This window comes from Salmo salar, chromosome ssa28 (assembly GCF_905237065.1).
Source record: "Salmo salar chromosome ssa28, Ssal_v3.1, whole genome shotgun sequence".
In the NCBI taxonomy this organism is placed as follows: Eukaryota; Metazoa; Chordata; class Actinopteri; order Salmoniformes; family Salmonidae; genus Salmo; species Salmo salar.
In genome coordinates this window covers 37,397,363-37,417,269 of record NC_059469.1, presented here as the reverse complement: position 1 = coordinate 37,417,269, position 19,907 = coordinate 37,397,363, and the positions used below count along the sequence as shown (strand labels likewise).

Sequence of the window (19,907 nt, the reverse complement as noted above, 5' to 3'; positions counted from 1 at the left end):
ATGTATTACTGGCCACCCATTCTAAAACTGACTGCAACTCTTTAAGTGTTGCAGTGATTTCATTAGCCGTGGTTGCTGACATGTATAATGTTGAATCATCAGCATACATAGACACACATGCTTTACTTAAGACTCGTGGTAAGTCATTTAGTCTGGGTTTCTGTATAGCACTTTGTGACATCTGTTGATGTAAAAAATGCTTTTATAAATACATTTGATTGATTAGTAAACAAATTGAAAAGAGTAGAGGGCCTCGAGAGCTGCCCTGTGGTACACCACACTTTACATGTTTGACATTAGAGAAGCTTCCATTAAAGAAAACCCTCTGTGTTCTATTAGATAGATCGCTCTGAATCCACGATATGGCAGAGGTTTAAACGTCATAACACATATGTTTTTTCAATAACAAGACATGGTCAATAATATCAAAGGCTGCACTGAAATCTAACAATAAAGCTCCCACAATTGTCTTGTTATACATTTCTTTTTTTTTCTTTCAACCAATCATCAGCCATTTGTGTCAGTGCAGTACATGAGTGCCTCTTCTCTATAAGCATGCTGAAAGTCTGTTGTTAATTTGTTTACAGAGAAATAGCATTGTATTTGGTCAATCACAATTTTTTAAATTTTTTTAAAGTTTGCTAAGAGTCGGCAGCAAGCTGATTGGTCAGCTGATAGAACCAGTAAAGGCCGCTTTACCATTCTTGGGTAGCGGAATTACTTTGGTTTCCCTCCAGTTCTGAGGACAATTATTTTTCTCCAGACAGATTAAATATATGACAAATAGGAGTGGCTATATAGTGTGAATCCATGTTGACTTGAAGCTCCTTTTTTCCCCCTTCATTTTGATGCACGTGACTGTTGGCTTCTTGCACCCTTTCCATTGATGATTCTTGCAAGAGGATATTGTCCTATGTACATGCATGTCCTCTACGGCTAGTCCCTATCTTCCCAGGTTGGTCTAGTGCTGGGTAGTGTAGTGTCCCAGGTTGGTCTAGTGCTGGGTAGTGTAGTGTCCCAGGTTGGTCTAGTGCTGGGTAGTGTAGTGTCCCAGGTTGGTCTAGTGCTGGTAGTGTGTAGTGTAGTGTCCCAGGTTGGTCTAGTGCTGGGTAGTGTAGTGTCCCAGGTTGGTCTAGTGCTGGGTAGTGTAGTGTCCCAGGTTGGTCTAGTGCTGGGTAGTGTAGTGTCCCAGGTTGGTCTAGTGCTGGGTAGTGTAGTGTCCCAGGTTGGTCTAGTGCTGGGTAGTGTAGTGTCCCAGGTTGGTCTAGTGCTGGGTAGTGTAGTGTCCCAGGTTGGTCTAGTGCTGGGTAGTGTAGTGTCCCAGGTTGGTCTAGTGCTGGGTAGTGTAGTGTCCCAGGTTGGTCTAGTGCTGGGTAGTGTAGTGTCCCAGGTTGGTCTAGTGCTGGGTAGTGTAGTGTCCCAGGTTGGTCTAGTGCTGGGTAGTGTAGTGTCCCAGGTTGGTCTAGTGCTGGGTAGTGTAGTGTCCCAGGTTGGTCTAGTGCTGGGTAGTGTAGTGTCCCAGGTTGGTCTAGTGCTGGGTAGTGTAGTGTCCCAGGTTGGTCTAGTGCTGGGTAGTGTAGTGTCCCAGGTTGGTCTAGTGCTGGGTAGTGTAGTGTCCCAGGTTGGTCTAGTGCTGGGTAGTGTAGTGTCCCAGGTTGGTCTAGTGCTGGGTAGTGTAGTGTCCCAGGTTGGTCTAGTGCTGGGTAGTGTAGTGTCCCAGGTTGGTCTAGTGCTGGGTAGTGTAGTGTCCCAGGTTGGTCTAGTGCTGGGTAGTGTAGTGTCCCAGGTTGGTCTAGTGCTGGGTAGTGTAGTGTCCCAGGTTGGTCTAGTGCTGGGTAGTGTAGTGTCCCAGGTTGGTCTAGTGCTGGGTAGTGTAGTGTCCCAGGTTGGTCTAGTGCTGGGTAGTGTAGTGTCCCAGGTTGGTCTAGTGCTGGGTAGTGTAGTGTCCCAGGTTGGTCTAGTGCTGGGTAGTGTAGTGTCCCAGGTTGGTCTAGTGCTGGGTAGTGTAGTGTCCCAGGTTGGTCTAGTGTTAGGTAGTGTTTTGTAGTGTAGTGTCCCAGGTTGGTCTAGTGCTGGGTAGTGTAGTGTCCCAGGTTGGTCTAGTGCTGGGTAGTGTAGTGTCCCAGGTTGGTCTAGTGCTGGGTAGTGTAGTGTCCCAGGTTGGTCTAGTGCTGGGTAGTGTAGTGTCCCAGGTTGGTCTAGTGCTGGGTAGTGTAGTGTCCCAGGTTGGTCTAGTGCTGGGTAGTGTAGTGTCCCAGGTTGGTCTAGTGCTGGGTAGTGTAGTGTCCCAGGTTGGTCTAGTGCTGGGTAGTGTAGTGTCCCAGGTTGGTCTAGTGCTGGGTAGTGTAGTGTCCCAGGTTGGTCTAGTGCTGGGTAGTGTAGTGTCCCAGGTTGGTCTTGTGTTGGGTAGTGTAGTGTCCCAGGTTGGTCTAGTGCTGGGTAGTGTAGTGTCCCAGGTTGGTCTAGTGCTGGGTAGTGTAGTGTCCCAGGTTGGTCTAGTGCTGGGTAGTGTAGTGTCCCAGGTTGGTCTAGTGCTGGGTAGTGTAGTGTCCCAGGTTGGTCTAGTGCTGGGTAGTGTAGTGTCCCAGGTTGGTCTAGTGCTGGGTAGTGTAGTGTCCCAGGTTGGTCTTGTGTTGTGTTGGGTAGTGTTGTGTCCCAGCCTGGTCCTCTACAGCTCGTCCCTCTCCTCTCTCTCACAGTAACATGCTTCCCTCTGGCTGTTCATGAAGGATCTGCAGCCCAGCGTCCACACTGTGTTGTACAGAGCATCTGCTACAGACTCACAGGCTGTGAGGGGGAGAGAGAGAGACAGAGGGTTAGGGTTGAGAGAGAGAGAGAGAGAGAGGGTTAGGGTTGAGAGAGAGAGAGAGAGAGAGAGAGAGAGAGAGGGTTAGGGTTGAGAGAGAGAGAGAGAGAGGGTTAGGGTTGAGAGAGAGAGGGTTAGGGTTGAGAGAGAGAGGGTTAGGGTTGAGAGAGAGAGAGAGAGAGAGAGGGTTAGGGTTGAGAGAGAGAGAGAGAGGGTTAGGGTTGAGAGAGAGAGAGAGAGAGGGTTAGGGGTTGAGAGAGAGAGAGAGAGAGGGTTAGGGTTGAGAGAGAGAGAGAGAGGGTTAGGGTTGCGAGAGAGAGAGAGGGGGTTAGGGGTTGAGAGAGAGAGAGAGAGAGAGAGGGTTAGGGTTGAGAGAGAGAGAGAGAGGGTTAGGGGTTGAGAGAGAGAGGGTTAGGGGAGAGAGAGAGAGAGAGAGAGAGAGAGAGGGTTAGGGTTGAGAGAGAGAGAGAGAGGGTTAGGGGTGAGAGAGAGAGAGAGAGGGTTAGGGTTGAGAGAGAGAGAGAGAGAGAGGGTTAGGGTTGAGAGAGAGAGAGAGAGGGTTAGGGGTTGAGAGAGAGAGAGAGAGAGGGTTAGGGTTGAGAGAGAGAGAGAGAGAGGGTTAGGGTTGAGAGAGAGAGAGAGAGGGTTAGGGTTGCGAGAGAGAGAGAGGGGGTTAGGGGTTGGGAGAGAGAGAGAGAGAGAGAGAGGGTTAGGGTTGAGAGAGAGAGAGAGAGGGTTAGGGTTGAGAGAGAGAGGGTTAGGGGCTTGAGAGAGAGAGAGAGAGAGAGAGAGAGAGAGAGGGTTAGGGTTGAGAGAGAGAGAGAGAGGGTTAGGGTTGAGAGAGAGAGAGAGAGGGTTAGGGTTGAGAGAGAGAGAGGGTTAGGGTTGAGAGAGAGAGAGAGAGGGTTAGGGGTTGAGAGAGAGAGAGAGAGGGTTAGGGTTGAGAGAGAGAGAGAGGGTTAGGGTTGAGAGAGAGAGAGAGAGAGAGGGTTAGGGTTGAGAGAGAGAGGGTTAGGGTTGAGAGAGAGAGAGAGAGAGAGAGAGAGGGTTAGGGTTGAGAGAGAGAGAGAGAGGGTTAGGGTTGAGAGAGAGAGAGAAGAGAGAGCTGAGTTATTCTGCAAAAAAAATGAATTATAGTTGGATAAATGTAGATAAACTTGAATTATTTTCGCAAGGACTTGTACAGGATACTACCCATTAAAACCTTGCTTTTGGAGTACCTGAATGGATTCTTACTTCCAAGGAATATAGAGAAAACACTTGATGGGAGGAGGGAGAGGAACACATGGGACAGCTAACAGCAGTGAAGGAGGAGAGAGAGGAACACATGGGACAGCTAACAGCAGTGAAGGAGGAGAGAGAGGAACACATGGGACAGCTAACAGCAGTGGAGGAGGAGAGAGAGGAACACATGGGACAGCTAACAGCAGTGAAGGAGGAGAGAGAGGAACACATGGGACAGATAACAGCAGTGAAGGAGGAGAGAGAGGAACACATGGGACAGCTAACAGCAGTGAAGGAGGAGAGAGAGGAACACATGGGACAGCTAACAGCAGTGAAGGAGGAGAGGGAGGACCACATGGGACAGCTAACAGCAGTGAAGGAGGAGAGAGAGGAACACATGGGACAGCTAACAGCAGTGGAGGAGGAGAGAGAGAGGAACACATGGCCTGAGGGCCCAGCAGGAAAGTGTGTCCACAGCACTCAAGGGAGTGATTGAAACAGCTTCTTCCACTTTCCCATCTCCACCCTGCTACCACAAAAATACTTTCACCCTGCCACCATTACAGTGGGTGAATACAAGCACTTCCCGGGACTGTGCCTCAAAACATAATGTCTACCTGGCCCACCACTCCACCCTGGACTTGAGCAGCCTTTACCCTGACTAGAAATTAGTAAGGAAATAATCTCAACAGAGAAAAATGGCCACCTATGTCTATATCCCCCAGAATCCCCATACTTTAACGATGACAGCTTCTCCATCCTAGAGGGGGAAATCAATCATTTCCAGGCCCAGGGACATTTACTAGTCTGTGGCGACCTACATGCCAGAACTGGACAAGAACCTAACAACCCTCAGCACACAGAAGGACAAACACCTGCCTGGAGGTGACAGCATTCCCTCCCCCATATGCCACCCTAGGCACAACTATGACAACATAACCAACAAAAACGGGTCACAACTCCTGCAGCTCTGTTGCATGCTGGGTCTGTACATAGTCAATGGTGGACTTCGAGGAGACTCCTATGGTAGGTACACCTATAGCTCATCTCTTGGCAGTAGTACTGTAGACTACTTTATCACTGACCTCAACCCAGAGTCTCTTAGAGCGTTCACAGTCAGCCCACTGACACCCCTATCAGATCACAGCAAAATCACAGTCTACTTGAACAGAGCAATACTCATTCATGAGGCATCAAATCCTTAGTAACTTGGCAGTAGAAAGCCTAACAGTATATTTGACCTTTCAGCTTCCCTTTCAAATCTAAAAATGTCAAGCAGACGACCGAAAAAAATGAACAACAATGATAAATGGTTTGATGAAGAATACAAAAACCTAAAGAAAGAAATTGAGAAACCTGTCCAACCAAAAACATAGAGACCCAGAAAACCTGAGTCTACGCCTTCACTATGGTGAATCACTAAAACAATACAGAAATACACTACGGAAAAAGAAGGAACAGCACGTCAGAAATCAGCTCAATGTAATTGAAGAATCCATAGAATCTAACCACTTCTGGGAAAATTGTAAAACGCTAAACTAACAACAACATGAAGAATTATCTATCCAAAATGGAGATGTATGGATAAACCACTTCTCCAATCTATTTGGCTCTATAACAACGAAAAACAGTAAAAGCATATACATCATCAAAAATAAATCTTAGAATCAACTATTAAGGGATAGGCCCCTTTTTTCTCCACTTCCTGTCTGAATGTCATTCGAAAACATAATGTTAAATTTCACTGCTATGCAGACGACACACAGCTGTACATTTCAATGAAACATGGTGAAGCCCCAAAATTGCCCTCGCTAGAAGCCTGTGTTTCAGACATAAAGAAGTGGATGGCTGCAAACTTTCTACTTTTAAACTCGGACAAAACAGAGATGCTTGTTCTAGGTCCCAAGAAACAAAGAGATCTTCTGTTGAATCTGACAATTAATCTGGATGGTTGTACAGTCGTCTCAAATAAAACTGTGAAGGACCTCGGCGTTACTCTGGACCCTGATCTCTCTTTTGAAGAACATATCAAGACTGTTTCAAGGACAGCTTTTTTCCATCTACGTAACATTGCAAAAATCAGAAATTTTCTGTCCAAAAATGACGCAGAAAAATTAATCCATGCTTTTGTTACTTCTAGGCTGGACTACTGCAATGCTCTACTTTCCGGCTACCCGGATAAAGCACTAAATAAACTTCAGTTAGTGCTAAATACGGCTGCTAGAATCCTGACTAGAACCAAAAAATTTGATCATATTACTCCAGTGTTAGCCTCCCTACACTGGCTTCCTGTTAAGGCAAGGGCTGATTTCAAGGTTTTACTGCTAACCTACAAAGCATTACATGGGCTTGCTCCTACCTATCTTTCCGATTTGGTCCTGCCGTACATACCTACAGGTACGCTACGGTCACAAGACGCAGGCCTCCTAATTGTCCCTAGAATTTCTAAGCAAACGGCTGGAGGTAGGGCTTTCTCCTATAGAGCTCCATTTTTATGGAATGGTCTGCCTACCAATGTGAGAGACGCAGACTCAGTCTCAACCTTTAAGTCTTTACTGAAGACTTATCTCTTCAGTAGGTCCTATGATTAAGTATAGTCTGGCCCAGGAGTGTGAAGGTGAACGGAAAGGCTGGAGCAACGAACCGCCCTTGCTGTCTCTGCCTTGCCGGTTCCCCTCTTTCCACTGGGATTCTCTGCCTCTAACCCTTTTACAGAGGCTGAGTCACTGGCCTACTGGTGTTCTTCCATGCCGTCCATGGGAGGGGTGCGTCACTTGAGTGGGTTGAGTCACTGACGTGGTCTTCCTGTCTGGGTTGGCGCCCCCCCTTGGGTTGTGCCATGGCGGAGATCGTTGTGGGCTATACTCGGCCTTGTCTTAGGACGGTAAGTTGGTGGTTGGAGACATCCCTCTAGTGGTGTGGGGGCTGTGCTTTGGCAAAGTGGGTGGGGTTATATCCTGCCTGTTTGGCCCTGTCCGGGGTATCATCGGATGGGGCCACAGTGTCTTCTGATCCCTCCTGTCTCAGCCTCCAGTATTTATGCTGCAGTAGTTTATGTGTCGGGGGGCTAGGGTCAGTCTGTTACATCTGGAGTATTTCTCTTGTCTTATCCGGTGTCCTGTGTGTATTTAAATATGCTCTCTCTAATTCTCTCTTTCTCTCTTTCTGTCTTTCTCTCGGAGGACCTGAGCCCTAGGACCATGCCTCAGGACTACCTGGTATGATGACTCCTTGCTGTACCCAGTCCACCTGGCCGTGCTGCTGCTCCAGTTTCAACTGTTCTGCCTGCGGCTATGGAACCCTGACCTGTTCACCGGACGTGCTTGTTGCACCCTCGACAACTACTATGATTATTATTATTTGACCATGCTGGTCATTTATGAACATTTTAACATTTTAACATTTTGACCATGTTCTGTTTTAATATCCACCCTGCACAGCCAGAAGAGGACTGGCCACCCCTCATAGCCTGGTTCCTCTCTAGGTTTCTTCCTAGGTTTTTGGCCTTTCTAGGGAGTTTTTCCTAGGGAGTTTTTCCTAGCCACCGTGCTTCTTTCACATGCTTTGCTTGCTGTTTGGGGTTTTAGGCTGGGTTTCTGTACAGCACTTTGAGAATATCAGCTGATGTACGAAGGGCTATATAAAAATAAATTTGATTTGATTTGATTTGAATGATGTGCCCAAAGTAAACTGCCTGTAGCTCAGGCCCTGAAGCCAGGATATGCATATAATTGGTACCATTGGAAAGAAAACACTTTGAAGTTTGTGGAAAGGAAATGTTAAAATAATGTAGGAGAATATAACACAATATATAGGGTAGGAGAAAATCCAAAGAAAAACCAACCAGAATAATTTTTTGAGAGACCATCCTCTTAGAAATGCAAGAGATAGGTCATATTGAAAATTAGCTCCCTGGATGTAATTCCTATGGCTTCCACAGGGTGTCAGCAGTCTATGTTTCAGGCTTGTAACTTCAAAAACGAATAACAAATATCAGTTTTAGTAGAAGGACACAGTCTTGGAAATTCGTGTGTGCGCGCTCCATGAAGACATTACGTACCTGCTAAAATTGGTTTCCTATTGAACATACTTCTTTCTGATAGAAATATTATAGTTTGATTACATTTTAGGGTATCTGAGGAGTAAATAGAAACGTATTTTGACTTGTTGAAACAAAGTTTAGGGGTAGATTTTTGGATTCCTTTCTCTGCAAGTTGAACGAGTGGATTACTCAAATCGATGGCGCCAACAAAACAGACTTTTTTGGGATATTAAGAAGGATTTTATCTAACAAAATGACACTACATGTTATAGCTGGAACCCTTTGGATGAAAAATCAGAGGAACATTTTTAAAAAGTAAGTGAATATTTAATCATTATATATGAATGTATGTGCCGGTGGAAAAACATTTTGATGTGGGGCACCTCCTCAAACAATCGCATGGCATGTTTTTGCTGTAATAGCTACGGTAAATCAGACAGTGCAGTTAAATTAACAAGAATTTAAGCTTTCAGCCGATATAAGACACTTATATGAACCTAAATGTTTAAAATCCATAATGTTTATGATTATTTATTTGAATTGCACGCCCTCCAGTTTCACCGGAAGTCGTCCCGCTAGCAGGACACCGATCCTTAAGAAGTTTTTTTAAAGACTACCACAACCCACTGGATTCTCCAATTACATTGAATGAACTACAGGACAAAATACAAACCCTCCAACCCAAAAAGGCCTGTGGTGTTGATGGTATCCTACATGAAATGATCCAATATACAGACGACAAATTCCAATTGGCTATACTAAAACTCTTTAACATCATCCTCAGCTCTGAATGATAAACCCAATCCACAAAAGTGGAATTTGACCCCAATAACTACCGTGGAATATGTGTCAACAGCAATGTTGGGGGAAATCCCAACGGCTCACAGGCCAGCAGAAAGAGAGACAGAGATACAGAGCTGTCATCAAGGCAAAGGGTGGCTACTTTGAAGAATCTAAAATATATTTTTTGGTTATGTCACGCCCTGACCTAAGAGAGCTGCTTTTTTTCTCTGTTTAGTTAGGTCAGGGTGGGATATGGGGTGGGCATTCTATGTGTTGTGTTTCTATGTTTTGGCCATGTATGGTTTCCAATCAGAGGCAGTTGTCTATCGTTGTCTCTGATTGGGAGCCATACTTTGGCAGCCTTTTCCCACTGGGTTTGTGTGGGTTGTTTTCTGTTTCATGTATGTCACCTGACAGAACTGTTGGCTGTCGTTTTGTTTCTTCGTCAAAGTGTTTCGTTTTCATTAAATATAATCATGAGCACTCAACACACTGCGCCTTGGTCCCATCTATACGACGCCCGTTACAGGTTAATACATGATTCCATTTGTGTTATTTCATAGTTTTGATATCTTCACTATTATTCTACAATGTAGAAAATAGTAAAATTAAAGAAAAATCTTTGAATGAGTAGGTGTGAGTAGTGTGTCCAAACGTTTGACTGGTACTGTATGTATTTAAGAAATATTAAAATACACATGACTTGTCTCAGAATTACAGGTTGACATTGAAATATGGTTGGACAGGGTCACTTTAGGAAGTAAACATACATTCCAATTAAATGTCAGTGTACTTTCTGTATTAACTGAATTCAACATCGACCAGGGTGTCTCAGTGAAATTATGTTATACTGTCCTAGTTAGCTACAAAGAGGACAGTAAAGGGAAGAGTGGAGTCTGAGCCTACTCCTGTGGTCTCACCTTACAATATGTTTTATGCTTCATTACAAGACATTATAAAGGTTCATACATGCTTATAACAAGTCAAAAAAGCATAACACCTGTGCAGTGCTTAATTTGCCAGAACAAAAAGTGAGCGCGAGAGGGTGGTGACCTGGGGAGCTCTGAGGTACCAGAACGCATGAAAAATACAAATCCCCTTTATAATAATAATTGCATGCATTATCATCGCATTTGCGGAGTGGCATAGAGAAGTAGAGTAGAGGCACTTACACATGGGGAACATTTTATTAGCCTAGGGTCCGGGAAAAATGTGGCATTTTTATAAACGCATTTCATGCAATTCTACATAATTTTGCATGACTGGAGGCTTTGGTAGAATAAAATAAAAAAAATACAGCACAAATGATCAAAATGACAGGCTACTATGACAAACTGAGAATCTGAGATCCATAAAAACCACCTTGTCTAGTCCAGGTGTGTGGAGACACATATCGTAAGCTATGGTATATGAGGAGGAAATTATAGTCCTAAAAATAATTATCCGCAGCTTAATCGCCGGTGAGTTCGTGCCAAACTCCTATATCTCACTCTTGTTTTACTTTGTCAAACAGGCTTTACTTTGTAAAACAATATTTGAGGAAGTTGATGAAATATTTTGTTAGCCTATAGCAGACAGATTAGACTTCTCTTCTCTTTTCACCAGAAGCCATTTGGTTTTCAACCTGTGTTTTCCCGCGATTGTATTTGAAATATTGCGAAAAGCCTGTTTTGTCTTCATACTGTTCATTGACAGATTTGCCGCACGTTCCCGACCGCAGACTATGCCTTGTTATTGCCTTGTTGTTGCCTTGTAAGTCCCGTGTGGCTCAGTTGGTAGAGCATGGTGTTTGCAACGCCAGGGTTGTGGGTTCGATTCCCACGGGGGACCAGTACAGTACAAAAATGTATGAAATGTATGCATTCATTACTGTAAGTCGCTCTGGATAAGAGCGTCTGCTAAAATGTAAAATGTTATTGGGCTACACACAATCCACAGCTAGGCTTTTTTTGTTGTTTGTTGAGAAGCTGTGGTAAGATCCGGCTCAAATTAAGCGCTGCACCTACGTTAAAGTGTTACAGAGTATAATTCAGTAGCTATCTCACCTTTGACCTTTGACACAAGCCCCAGGCTCTTCTTCAGGTCAGAGCAAATAGCGTGGAGACACGAGCGGTACTTGGAATCACAGAGGTTTTTGTTGGAGCCACAGGTGTCATAGCAACTGTCCAGCTGGTTACAGCACTGAGTCATGGCTGGGATGCCCATGTCAAACTGTTGGGATAATAATAATAATACACAAAGATATATAGGTTATAGGATAATATAACATTAGGATTTATATACACTCTTACAACAACAAAACAGGTGCTTTATAGAACCTTAAAGACTTCAGCTGTTCCAATAGGAGAACCCTTTGAAAAACCACAATTTGGTTCCAGGTAGAACCATTTTGGTTCCAGGTAGAACCCTTTTGGTTCCAGATGGAACATTTTTGGTTCCAGGTAGAACCCGTTTGGGTTCCATGTAGAACCCTTCCCACAGAGGGGTCTATATAAGGGCACTATAAGTATTGTATGAGAAAAACAGTCTGCAGTTTAGGTATCGGGTATTAGTACAGTATCATATGCTGTCTACAGTTAGTGATAGTTAAAACATACACTATCTGGTACCTGGAATCCTAGGAGGTCAGAGCTGCAACCATTGGGCTCTGGGGTCACATAACCAATGCGATGCACAGGTGTCTTACCTGAGAAGGAAAGGTGAACAACTCTAATTCAGACCCATTTACAGTTAATTATGTATCTCCACCTATTGATCAATAGCTTGTTATCAATCAGCACAAATTGAACATTCAACACCCTATTGTGAAGTTTATTGACAACAACCGAAACTGAAAAAAGATGATATCTAGAACCTAACATGGTTTTTCTGCCCTTTGAAGAACCCTTTATGGTTCCAGGTAGAACCCCTGCGGGTTCCATGCAGAACCCTTCCACAGAGGGTTCTATTGCACATGGAACTCAAAAGGGTTCTCCTATTTGGACAGCCAAATAACCCTTTTTTCTAAGAGTGTATAGGACCTTTCTACCTACATAAAGAACATGACAGGGAACTCACCTATATATAAAACATGACAGGGAACTCACCTATATATAAAACATGACAGGGAACTCACCTATATATAAAACATGACAGGGAACTCACCTATATATAAAACATGACAGGGAACTCACCTATATATAAAACATGACAGGGAACTCACCTATATATAAAACATGACAGGGAACTCACCTATATATAAAACATGACAGGGAACTCACCTATATATAAAACATGACAGGGAACTCACCTATATATAAAACATGACAGGGAACTCACCTATATATAAAACATGACAGGGAACTCACCTATATATAAAACATGACAGGGAACTCACCTATATATAAAACATGACAGGGAACTCACCTATATATAAAACATGACAGGGAACTCACCTATATATAAAACATGACAGGGAACTCACCTATATATAAAACATGACAGGGAACTCACCTATATATAAAACATGACAGGGAACTCACCTATATATAAAACATGACAGGGAACTCACCTATATATAAAACATGACAGGGAACTCACCTATATATAAAACATGACAGGGAACTCACCTATATATAAAACATGACAGGGAACTCACCTATATATAAAACATGACAGGGAACTCACCTATATATAAAACATGACAGGGAACTCACCTATATATAAAACATGACAGGGAACTCACCTATATGTAAATCATGACAGGGAACTCACCTATATATAAAACATGACAGGGAACTCACCTATATATAAAACATGACAGGGATCTCACCTATATATAAAACATGACAGGGAACTCACCTATATATAAAACATGACAGGGAACTCACCTATATATAAAACATGACAGGGAACTCACCTATATATAAAACATGACAGGGAACTCACCTATATATAAAACAGGACAGGGAACTCACCTATATATAAAACATGACAGGGAACTCACCTATATATAAAACATGACAGGGAACTCACCTATATATAAAACATGACAGGGAACTCACCTATATATAAAACATGACAGGGAACTCACCTATATATAAAACATGACAGGGAACTCACCTATATATAAAACATGACAGGGAACTCACCTATATATAAAACATGACAGGGAACTCACCTATATATAAAACATGACAGGGAACTCACCTATATATAAAACATGACAGGGAACTCACCTATATATAAAACATGACAGGGGACTCACCTATATATAAAACATGACAGGGAACTCACCTATATATAAAACATGACAGGGAACTCACCTATATATAAAACATGACAGGGAACTCACCTATATATAAAACATGACAGGGAACTCACCTATATATAAAACATGACAGGGAACTCACCTATATATAAAACATGACAGGGAACTCACCTATATATAAAACATGACAGGGAACTCACCTATATAAAACATGACAGGGAACTCACCTATATATAAAACATGACAGGGAACTCGGAGTGGCTCCTGTATAGATCCATTAGTTTTTGCTGTTCCAGTGTCCATGCAATCATATGATACTACTGTACTAAGTATGGAGCAATACACTGGGCTAGTGTGGATACTGGAATGTAGCGTGGTCGTGGTGTCATTATATACTAGCACATACTTAGAATGAAGTAATGTGTTGGGATACATTCACTGTGGTATGCTAGTGTGGATATACCTTCACTGTGGTATGCTAGTGTGGATATACCTTCACTGTGGAATGCTAGTGTGGATATACCTTTACTGTGGTATGCTAGTGTGGATATGTCTTCACTGTGGTATGCTAGTGTGGATCTACCTTCACTGTGGTATGCTAGTGTGGATATACCTTCACTGTGGAATGCTAGTGTGGATATACCTTTACTGTGGTATGCTAGTGTGGATATGTCTTCACTACGGTATGCTAGTGTGGATATACCTTCACTGTGGTATGCTAGTGTGGATATACCTTTACTGTGGAATGCTAGTGTGGATATACATTCACTGTGGTATGCTAGTGTGGATATATCTTCACTGTGGTATGCTAGTGTGGATATACATTCACTGTGGTATGCTAGTGTGGATATACATTCACTGTGGTATGCTAGTGTGGATATATCTTCACTGTGGTATGCTAGTGTGGATATACCTTCACTGTGGTATGCTAGTGTGGATATACCTTCACTGTGGTATGCTAGTGTGGATATATCTTCACTGTGGTATGCTAGTGTGGATATACATTCACTGTGGTATGCTAGTGTGGATATATCTTCACTGTGGTATGCTAGTGTGGATATACCTTCACTGTGGTATGCTAGTGTGGATATACCTTTACTGTGGAATGCTAGTGTGGATATACATTCACTGTGGTATGCTAGTGTGGATATATCTTCACTGTGGTATGCTAGTGTGGATATACATTCACTGTGGTATGCTAGTGTGGATATACATTCACTGTGGTATGCTAGTGTGGATATACCTTCACTGTGGTATGCTAGTGTGGATATACCTTCACTGTGGTATGCTAGTGTGGATATACCTTCACTGTGGTATGCTAGTGTGGATATATCTTCACTGTGGTATGCTAGTGTGGATATACATTCACTGTGGTATGCTAGTGTGGATATACCTTCACTGTGGTATGCTAGTGTGGATATGCCTTCACGGTGGTATGCTAGTGTGGATATATCTTCACTGTGGTATGCTAGTGTGGATATACCTTCACTGTGGTATGCTAGCGTGGGTATAACTTCACTGTAGTATGCTAGTGTGGATATACCTTCACTGTGGTATGCTAGTGTGGATATGTCTTCACTGTGGTATGCTAGTGTGGATATGTCTTCACTGTGGTATGCTAGTGTGGATATACCTTCACTGTGGTATGCTAGTGTGTATATACCTTCACTCTGGTATGCTAGTGTGAATATGTCTTCACTGTGGTATGCTAGTGTGGATATGTCTTCACTACGGTATGCTAGTGTGGATATTGGAATGTACCCTGTAAGCCATACTGTAATAACTATGATCTATTTGTACTGTATCTCAGGTTAATCTATATCACTGAGACTATATAATGTTATGTTAACACTTACCTCAGTTGTAATTAACCAGGTTCAGTTTATCAACCAGCTAATTATTAGAATCAGGTGTGCTAGATTAGCGTTGGAGTTAAAACCTACAGGACGGTATCTCCCCGGGAACAGGGTTGGAGTTAAAACCTACAGGACGGTATCTCTCCAGGAACAGGGTTGGAGTTAAAACCTACAGGAGGGTATCTCTCCAGGAACAGGGTTGGAGTTAAAATCTACAGGACGGTATCTCTCCAGGAACAGGGTTGGAGTTAAAACCTACAGGACGGTATCTCTCCAGGAACAGGGTTGGAGTTAAAACCTATAGGAGGGTATCTCTCCAGGAACAGGGTTGGAGTTAAAACCTACAGGACGGTATCTCTCCAGGAACAGGGTTGGAGAGCCCTGGGCTAAACCAAACCGATGGTGTTTGTGTAAGATCCTAAATGGGTACAGTGTGATCTGTTCTTCAACAAATCAAGTTGGCCTCTCTACAAGGATAACACTCAGTATCTAGGTTCTGTTCCATCCAGGATAACACTCAGTATCTAGGTTCTGTTTCATCCAGGATAACACTCAGTATAACACTCAGTATCTAGGTTCTGTTCCATCCAGGATAACACTCAGTATCTAGGTTCTGTTACATCCAGGATAACACTCAGTATCTAGGTTCTGTTCCATCCAGGACAACACTCAGTATCTAGGTTCTGTTACATCCAGGATAACACTCAGTATCTAGGTTCTGTTCCATCCAGGATAACACTCAGTATCTAGGTTCTGTTCCATTCAGGATAACACTCTGTATCTAGGTTCTGTTCCATCCAGGATAACACTCAGTATCTAGGTTCTGTTACATCCAGGATAACACTCAGTATCTAGGTTCTGTTCCATCCAGGATAACACTCAGTATCTAGGTTCTGTTCCATCCAGGATAACACTCAGTATCTAGGTTCTGTTCCATCCAGGATAACACTCAGTATCTAGGTTCTGTTTCATCCAGGATAACACTCAGTATAACACTCAGTATCTAGGTTCTGTTCCATCCAGGATAACACTCAGTATCTAGGTTCTGTTACATCCAGGATAACACTCAGTATCTAGGTTCTGTTCCATCCAGGATAACACTCAGTATCTAGGTTCTGTTACATCCAGGATAACACTCAGTATCTAGGTTCTGTTCCATCCAGGATAACACTCAGTATCTAGGTTCTGTTCCATCCAGGATAACACTCAGTATCTAGGTTCTGTTCCATCCAGGATAACACTCAGTATCTAGGTTCTGTTACATCCAGGATAACACTCAGTATCTAGGTTCTGTTACGTTCCTTATAACACTCAGTATCTAGGTTCTGTTACATCCAGGATAACACTCAGTATCTAGGTTCTGTTCCATCCAGGATAACACTCAGTATCTAGGTTCTGTTACATCCAGGATAACACTCAGTATCTAGGTTCTGTTACATCCAGGATAACACTCAGTATCTAGGTTCTGTTACATCCAGGATAACACTCAGTATCTAGGTTCTGTTCCATTCAGGATAACACTCTGTATCTAGGTTCTGTTACATTCAGAGCTCGATTCAATCCGCATCGTGAAAGTTCAGTGCTATACCTGCATTTCAGTATAATGTTGTCGCTTTCGCGGAGACTGCATTTACGGTAAAGGCTGGATATCTCGGCTCAATCGGAAATTACCTTTAAATTTAGAATGCGCTATTGCCCTGATCTTCTGCAAATACGGATTGAATCGAGCCCTAGGTGTCTATAGCCAGGCTTGACATGGCAACACCATGGATTCATACTGAGATGTTACTGTAATGATAGACACACTCAACCCCTGTCTCATCCTTACCGTATTTGCATTTGTACTGACACAATCCATTACGTCCCCCCATAAATTCCACCAGGGAGTTAAAGTATCCATTGGCTGCCTGGAGGCGCTCTCTGATGGAAACCAAGCCCCAGTCAGAGTCCTCTTCCTGGGCTTCGACGCCAAGTAGCACAGGGCTGGCTGGATCCTCCGCTGGAGCTTCTGCTTCTGCCTCCTCTTCAATGGGCTCAATCGCTTTTTCAAGGGCCTCCTGGTCAGCCAAATCTTTCAAGATGGCGTCCTGAATCTCGGTCTCTTTAGCGAGGTCTTCCTCCTCCACCTGGGCAGACAACTCTTTAATCACGGCTTCTGTTATCAGGGCCTCCAGATCCATGTAAGTCGTGTCTTCCACCAGTGGCATGTCCGCCATGAGGGCCTCTGTGTCTGGGACTTCATCTGCCATGACAGGGGCGTCTACTAGCGGAGCATCAGCAACAGGGGAGTCCGCAACTGGTTCCTTGGCTACAAATGCCCCAGCTACAACGGAATCGGCAACAGGCTTGTCGGCCACTGGGGTGTCTTCTACAGGTTCCTCCACTGCAGGCGTATCGTCAACAACCAGGCTATCTGCCACCACGGTATCGCCCTCCACCCGGATATCTACAGCAGCAGGCGTATCGTCAACAACCAGGCTATCTGCCACCACGGTATCGCCCTCCACCCAGATATCTACAGCAGCAGGCGTATCGTCAACAACCAGGCTATCTACCACCACGGTATCACCCTCCACCCGGATATCTACAGCAGCAGGCGTATCGTCAACAACCAGGCTATCTGCCACCACGGTATCACCCTCCACCCGGATATCTACAGCAGCAGGCGTATCGTCAACAACCAGGCTATCTGCCACCACGGTATCGCCCTCCACCCGGATATCTACAGCAGCAGGCGTATCGTCAACAACCAGGCTATCTGCCACCACGGTATCGCCCTCCACCCGGATATCTACAGCAGCAGGCGTATCGTCAACAACCAGGCTATCTGCCACCACGGTATCGCCCTCCACCCGGATATCTACAGCAGCAGGCGTATCGTCAACAACCAGGCTATCTGCCACTACGGAATCACCCTCCACCCGGATATCTACAGCAGCAGGCGTATCGTCAACAACCAGGCTATCTGCCACTACGGAATCACCCTCCACCCGGATATCTACAGCAGCAGGCGTATCGTCAACAACCAGGCTATCTGCCACCACGGTATCGCCCTCCACCCGGATATCTACAGCAGCAGGCGTATCGTCAACAACCAGGCTATCTGCCACCACGGTATCGCCCTCCGTCCGGATATCTACAGCAGCAGCAAAGACCTCGGTATCAGCAGCAGCAGCAGCAGCAATGGTGTCATCCTTCAACATGGTTTCTGCTTCTGGGACTTCCTCTTCAGGAGTGATGTTCTTGACCAGAGAAGCAGACATCCCCCAGGAGAGGCAGAGAGAGAGCAGGAGGAAGGCTGAGGTGCGAGGCAGCATGGTGGCGAGATAGACAGAGAGAAAGTCACAGCACGGGGGGGGAGGGGGGGGGGTCTAGACGTGGTATAGACGGGTAGGTCTAAGAGGAAGACATCCACATTTGGTTCCAGGCCAGGCAGACGGAGTCAGAAGCAGAAGGGGGGGGGGGGATGTTGGTAGGCAGAGAACGACGTCCACACTCCACTGGAGATCTGGGACAGCTGGACAGGAGAGGACCAGGTTGCCCGTTGTTGGCAAGGTGTGAGAACGAGAGGCACTGAATAGACTCAGAGTACTGACTGAGGCTGTGTAAGACACAGAGAGGACTTTGGGACTTTGGCTGCTGACTATGCCAGGGAGACAGCGAGGCACGGAGTATCGACACCGGGTTCAAAGGTCTGTTGATAAGGAAAGGCCTGCCAGGACAGACTATAGTGGGCTGGAATAGTGGGCTGTCCTGCATGACTGCATAGCCTAGATACCATGGTTTTTCCAGGTCTTTCTATTCTTTATCTACAGTATATTTTTGCCCAGCAAGTTTGGGATGTGAATATCACCTTTTTTGTTGTTGTTGTTGCTAATCGTGTTATTTCCCAGTTGAGAGAGAACGTTCATGCTCACCATAGCTCTTGTCTCTGTAACATAATCTCTTCTCCTCTGCTGGTAACCCCTCTCCTCTCACCAAGTGCTCACTCCATCTCCTAAAAAATATTTAATTCATCTAATCACTAATCCCATCACTTAAACTTCATCAGAGGAAACTAATTAAGATCACATGTTTAGCTTCATCAGTGCTAAGATCACATTTGTTATAAGGTGATCTCAGATCAGCTGAGCAGCTAATCATAACGTCTTTGAGAACATAGAGATAGAATGACTAGATTATACACTGAGTGTACAAAACATTAGTAACACCTGCTCTTTCCATGACACAGACTGACACAGACTGAATCCAGGTGAAAGCTATGATCCCTTATTAATGTCACTTGTTAAATCCACTTCAATCAGTGTAGATGAAGGGGAGGAGACAGGTTAAAGAAGGATTGTTAAGCCTTGAGGCAATTGAGACATGGATTGTGTATGTGTTCCGTTCAGAGGGTGAATGGGCAAGACAACATATTTAAGTGTTGTTGAACGGGGTATGGCAGTAGGTGCCAGGCGCACCGGTTCGTGTCAAGAACTGCAACGCTGCTGGGTTTTTCACGCTTATGAACAGTTTCCTGTGTGTATCTAGAATGGTCCACCACCCAAAGGACATCCAGCCAACTTGACACAACTGTGGGAATGCATTGGAGTCAACATGGGCCAGCATCCCTGTGGAACGCTTTCGACACGACGAATTGGGACTGTTCTGACGGCAACTCGGTATCAGGAAGGTGTGTTTTAATGTTTGCTAAACTCAGTGTATTTCTATGTTTAAGACATAGTCCTTTGCTGCATTTGGTTTCAGGCATTGTGCAAATATGTGTTTTATTCTGTATGTACTTTCTATTCCCATATGTATTATTTAACATATGATTTGTATTCTTTTGTATTCCTAGAATCGAGAAGCAGCTCGGTGCTTCCTTGGTGACAGAACGTCAGATAGCAGACCTTTGGCAACAGTATAACAAGATGCTGCTCCTGTGGAGAAAAATATGATATGGGAGGG

The 19,907-nt window shown here is 44.3% G+C and overlaps 1 protein-coding gene across 4 annotated transcripts; it reads right to left on the bottom strand.

Moving 5' to 3' along the window:
* Positions 1-2,496: 2,496 nt before the first annotated feature.
* Positions 2,497-18,563, bottom strand: LOC106589948 (uncharacterized). Of its 4 annotated transcripts, XM_045710065.1 has the most exons (5): positions 18,071-18,560; positions 16,789-18,001; positions 11,453-11,541; positions 10,901-11,066; positions 2,497-2,787 (listed from the first exon to the last, which is right to left on the bottom strand). In XM_045710065.1, the coding sequence occupies exons 1-5, from the start codon at positions 18,275-18,277 to the stop codon at positions 2,669-2,671; spliced, it is 1,794 nt and encodes a 597-aa protein (XP_045566021.1). In that variant the 5' UTR covers positions 18,278-18,560; the 3' UTR covers positions 2,497-2,668. The 4 variants fall into 4 exon arrangements, 3 of the variants coding, with proteins under 3 accessions (XP_045566021.1, XP_014035880.2, XP_014035879.2); XM_014180405.2 differs by having other exon boundaries at positions 11,465-11,541; positions 16,789-18,559; XM_014180404.2 differs by having other exon boundaries at positions 16,789-18,558.
* Positions 18,564-19,907: the final 1,344 nt, after the last annotated feature.